Raw genomic sequence first — 5,000 nt, forward strand, 5'->3', positions numbered from 1 at the left:
TCTTTTATAATACAACTATTCTTTGTGATAATTTCTTGTGATGTATCTTCTTTTCTTTTTTCTAAATGATCTATGATTCTTTCTCTATATTCATCTTGGAATAATTTTTTTATATTGTCTATATTAAAATTATTTGTTATTTTAGCTAGCTCCTTAATCTCATTTTTACAATAGTATAATTTATATTTTTTAAATAAATTGATTAAAAGTTTATACCTATTACTACTATGAAGAAAATTTGGAAACACAAAAACAAAATAATTATTCATATATATATTAAATAAAGAACTGATATTATCACTTGAATTGTTGTAAATTTTTATATTATTTATTACATTATTATTTTTATTATTATTATTATTATTATGGGACGTTGATGATGAAGAAGATATTATAAACATATGAGCATTTAAATTCATATTTTTCCACATATATATATATTTTAATAGTAAAAATATTATACAATTCTTTTTATGTATTGGAAAGTTATTTATATATTCTAAATTTTTTATTAATAGAAAAGATATTCCTCCATTGAATAAGTCAAGCCCTAAATTCATATTCATTTTTTTATTTATATAAACATTTTCATAGTCATCATCATTCTTTCTCCCAACATTAACATTTACTTTTTTCATACCTTGTTTCCCTTGTGACTTGTTAAATATCCCCTTTAACCATTTATACATTTTCCGTTTCCATACAAATTGTTTAATGATTGCTTGTCGAGTAAAATGTATCAAAATATATTCAAGATTAAAATTTAAAGGGTCATATGATGTTATCATATTTATATCTGTAATAAGTTTTTCTTTTAATACCAGTTCATAATAATAAGGATACAAAACTTTTTGAACATATAATTTTTTTTCATAATTATTATTATATTTTTGATCATCTGAAATATTTATTTTTTTTTTTTGAAATTGATTTGTTTTAAAATTTATAAGTTCATAACTACTATCACTTTGAAATTTCTCTTCAAAAAACATAATATTATCATACTTCATATTTATAATATCTACATTTTTATAATTTTTATTTTGTACATGATAATAATTTTTATTATTATTATTATTATTATTATTATTTTTTTCTTCTTCTTCACATAGACGTACCTTATTTTTCAATTTGTCATTATATACTTTTAAGTTTATTAATTTTGAATATTTCTCTTTGTTTTTTATATCATCAAAAGTATCCCACATTTTAAACGAAGATAATTTTTTTTTTTTTTTTTTTAATTTTTTTTTTATATTATATTCTTCATTTGTATTTACATACATGGGATCCATTAAATATCTATAATCACAAACAATTGTATGGTCTTCATAGTTACTTATATCTATCATAAACATATGATCATTTTTATAAAGAAAGGGGAAAGAACAAAATATATTATTTAAAAATACACTTTTCATATTACCTATTTTTCCAGTAAGAAAATATAAATTCGTATTAAAATGATTCGTTATATTTTTTTTCAAAAAAATATTCCATAGCTCTACATCAAATATTATAAAATTTTTTATTATTACACATTTGATTAATTTTTTGGCTAGATTTTTATGTACCTTTCCATTTTTTTTTACAAAATTTTTTAACCATAGTCTCGAAATTTTTTCATAATATTTTTTTCGAAACGAAATATCAAAGGGGTGATTGTAAGATTCGTCAAAGTTATTCTTCATTTTAAACATATTCACATTATTCACATTATTTACATTATTTACATTATTTACATTATTTACATTATTTACATTATTTACATTATTTACATTATTCACATTATTTACATTATTTACATTATTTACATTATTTACATTATTTACATTATTTACATTATTCACATTATTTACATTATTTACATTATTCACATTATTTACATTATTTACATTATTCACATTATTTACATTATTCACATTATTATCACCATCCGTGATAACCATTTTTTTTTTGTTTGATAATTCCACAAGACCTTTTTCATACCCATCATGATCATTCAATTTATGTTCTCTTATCATATGTTCATGTTTATATTCTATATTCTCGTAACGCTTCTTCATTTTAAAAATATTGTCTACAAATAATTGTGGCTTGTACTTACCTTTATTCCTATTTATACAATGAAGAGCATTTTTTATATTCTTTGCTTCTTTTAAAAATTTCGTATTATTAAGAAAACAACATTCTTCATTTTGTTTAGTAGAACATAATGAAGATATATTCTTTTTACATTTTCTTGCATATTTATTTACATATTTTTCTTCTTTTAAATTCTTGAAACTATTTTTTGTAATATAATCTATACATTTCTCATATGATAAATTTTTTATCCATTCGTAATTATACATACATTTCCTGTTAACTAATCTCTCATATTCGTTTTGATATTTTTCTTTTTTTATTTCTCTTTTTTTTATTTTAAGATAAGAAAAGCATTTATTTGAATGGTCATAAACACAAAAATTTTCAATAACTTTATCATTTTCTTTTGTACTCATTTTTTTTTTTTTTTTTTTTCATTCAATTATATTTATATATATATATATATATATATATAATTACATTATTCAAAAAAATAAATACTTGTCATATTGTACATGTTTGTGATATATAAAGAGTTCTATAATATTTATATATTAATATATTTATTTTAATCATTATAAATATTATTTATTTATAAAAATATAAAATCCTTCATTTAATTATGTAAGTGTACTTTGGAATATAATATTGTACATATTATATATATATATATATATAATACATATTATTAGATAGTGGGAAAATATATATATTATGTATATATAAATATATTACATATATATATATATATATATATATATATTTATTTATTTATTTATTTATTTATTTATTTTAATATATATAAATTTTTTTTTTTTTTGACCTGAAGAGTCAAACGTACAAATATTATAAAATGATAAAAGCGTGAAGGGTTTAAAAAAAAAAAAAAAAAAAAAAAAAATTGTACATAATAAAAATATGGAGAAAAAAGAAAACACTTTTTTTTTTTTTTCTTTTTTCTTGTTAAAAGCGTTGAACTTCGTGAGGTTAATATATATTTTATATATATTTTATATATATATTAATTTATATTAATTTATATTAATTTATACATATAATAGTATGGTATATGATGAGGAAGGAAAAGAGAAAGGATTACAAAAGAAGAAAAAAGGAATCAACAAAAGGAATACACGTATATTTTTAAGAGATAAAATAAAAGATATTGAAATCCAGTGTGGAAAATTAAAGGATTATTTAAAAAAAAAGGAAGAAGAAAAGAAAATATTTCAAATATCTACAGTGTTATTAAAACAATATCATTCGTATTTAAATAATAAATTGTATAATAATATATCTTCATGTTTACCAATATTTCATCATATCTTTGTTACAAGTTGTGGAATTATTTTTACAAATAATGATTGTTATATTAATGATGAAAAAAAAAAAATAAATCAAAAAAAAAAAATAAAAAATATAAATAATCATCTTTTGTATTGTAAAAATGGGAAATCTAGTTTCTCTGATCATTGTATATATGATGAGGATATATGTAAAAATATATCGTCTATTTATTATCCTATGAAGGGAAAAAATAAAAGCACACTAATAAAACAAACGAATATTTTATATGAGGAAAAAGAAAATATGTTATGTACAACTCTAAAGGATCAATCCAAAAAAAAAAAAAGTTGCTACGTTTATAATATACAAAATAATAATATTAATAATAATATGTATATTGAAAGTATGACCAGTGAAAATAATAAAAAAAAATTGAAAGAAAAGAATATTATATATTTATCATCATTAGAAGGGAAAAAAAAAAAAATGTATAAAAAATATAGAAACGATCAAGACACAAGTACTTTATATACACATAACAATAATAATAATAATAATAATAATAAAATTTTAATAAAAAACAAAAAAAAAAAATGTACAACTATTTATAATGAAAATAACAAAAGTATATCTAGTACAATTTTAAATACTTCCTTTAATAATATTAAAAAAAAAAAAAAAATGGATTATCTTAATCGTAAATTCATTGATAAAAAATGTTCCACGGATAAAAATTTAATCATTTCATCCAGTCATACGGTAGATACTATAAGTGAACTAGTTAATATGAATAATTCATCATCGGATAACAATATTTCAACATATAATGATATACATGTACAAAATGTATGTAACAAGTCCAACAAAATAAAAAGATATAACCATAATAATATAATAAAAAAAATAAAGAATCCTACCAAATATGAAATATCATCCAGTTTATCAATATTGTTGGGTTGTAAAACTAACGCTCATAATTATTATAATGATATATATGATGAAGAATATAAAAAAAAATATAATCATATTAACAAAATGAATACGCAATATAATGAACCATATAATATTCAATATGTTAAGGAAAAACATAAAACGGAAACGGAAACGGAAACGAAAACAGAAACGGAAACGAAAACGAAAGCGAAAAAGAAAAAGAAAAAAAAAAAAGAAAAAAAAGATGAAAGTTATATAGATTCATATATAGATCTTATAAAAAATGTTAAAGTTTTTTCATTCTTTGAAAATAAAGAACAAATAATACAAAATAATACATTTACCAATTTTTTCAATAATATAAAAAATTTTTTTTTTTTTTCATCTAATGATAAGAAGGAACAAAAGGAAAATAACACATCAGACCATAATAATCCTTATGAACAAAACAAAAATATAAATAATAAAAGACAATATAATATTTTAAAATATCAATGTGTAATTAAATCTAAAGGTATAAAAATTTTTTTATGTGTTTGTCCTAATTGTTCTAAACATTTTTATTTATTAATAAAAAAAGGTTCACAAAAAAAAATGATCTCTAAAGTACTTCATCCTTCTTATTTTGTTACTCTAGTCAAGAATTTAAAAAAACAAAAAATTAATCTTTTAAAAGATGAATATGAACAAAT

The 5,000-nt window shown here is 18.5% G+C and overlaps 2 protein-coding genes across 2 annotated transcripts in view; one reads left to right on the forward strand and one right to left on the reverse strand.

Annotated features, from left to right (window-relative positions):
* The window catches only part of PF3D7_0806000 (AAA family ATPase, putative), a gene marked incomplete at both ends in the record, with an annotated part of 3,790 nt that extends 1,286 nt beyond the window's left edge, over positions 1-2,504 (reverse strand). The window contains one exon of the mRNA XM_002808773.1: positions 1-2,504. This exon is cut by the window's left edge and continues 1,073 nt beyond it. Within this exon, the coding sequence (XP_002808819.1) occupies positions 1-2,504 (2,504 nt within the window).
* A 646-nt stretch (positions 2,505-3,150) lies between these two features.
* The window catches only part of PF3D7_0806100 (conserved Plasmodium protein, unknown function), a gene marked incomplete at both ends in the record, with an annotated part of 2,028 nt that continues 178 nt past the window's right edge, over positions 3,151-5,000 (forward strand). Inside the window, one exon of the mRNA XM_001349425.2 lies at positions 3,151-5,000. This exon is cut by the window's right edge and continues 178 nt beyond it. Within this exon, the coding sequence (XP_001349461.2) occupies positions 3,151-5,000 (1,850 nt within the window).

Source organism: Plasmodium falciparum, assembly GCF_000002765.6.
Source record: "Plasmodium falciparum 3D7 genome assembly, chromosome: 8".
Classification (NCBI taxonomy): Eukaryota; Apicomplexa; class Aconoidasida; order Haemosporida; family Plasmodiidae; genus Plasmodium; species Plasmodium falciparum.